The sequence below is a fragment of the Buceros rhinoceros genome, unplaced genomic scaffold (assembly GCF_000710305.1).
Source record: "Buceros rhinoceros silvestris isolate BGI_N320 unplaced genomic scaffold, ASM71030v1 scaffold4672, whole genome shotgun sequence".
NCBI classification, from domain to species: Eukaryota; Metazoa; Chordata; class Aves; order Bucerotiformes; family Bucerotidae; genus Buceros; species Buceros rhinoceros.
Window position 1 is genome coordinate 16,817 of NW_010399332.1, and position 538 is coordinate 17,354.

The 538-nt window shown below is 44.4% G+C and overlaps 1 protein-coding gene across 1 annotated transcript in view; it reads right to left on the reverse strand.

Annotated features, from left to right (window-relative positions):
- Positions 1 to 310: 310 nt before the first annotated feature.
- ZNF622 (zinc finger protein 622) overlaps positions 311 to 538 on the reverse strand; it is a 6,128-nt gene continuing 5,900 nt past the window's right edge. Inside the window, exon 6 of the mRNA XM_010131412.1 lies at positions 311 to 526. Within this exon, the coding sequence (XP_010129714.1) occupies positions 399 to 526 (128 nt within the window). The 3' untranslated portion in view covers positions 311 to 398. The remainder of the gene's footprint in view (positions 527 to 538) is intronic.

Sequence of the window (538 nt, forward strand, 5' to 3'; positions counted from 1 at the left end):
TTCCAACGCACTCCCATCTCAGGCTCTTAGACCCAGGATCTTCTCTTGGCCTGAACCATTTTGCAGAATTGGAAACTATAGATACTCGGGCAAAGGACAATGTCAACTACCCCACAGAAATGGACTGCACAATGATGGGCAGCAAGACTACACGTGCATCTTTATTTTTAGCCATGATGACTTTGCCTCGTATTCAATTTAAGATACTTTTAAGTTAGGCCAACCATCTTTTCACTGGAAGAGACAAGCTGCCTGCTCCTCTCATAAAAGAGGAAGTCACACCAGCATACACATCCTCATTTGATAGGTACCAAGTCCATTTTAATAACAGAATCCTCAACCTAGAAACCATTGAATCCCCCTTCCCAAAACCAGTTACATGTAGCTCTCTTGGGAACTCAAAATCTGACTTGCGGCCGGAAATGCATCTGCTTTGTAGCATTGTTACTCATTCCTATCTTGAGCATCCACTTTGACTTCATCCTCTGCAAGTACTGCATATCACGCTGCTGAGCGGAGACTGCCCCTTCAGGGAAAG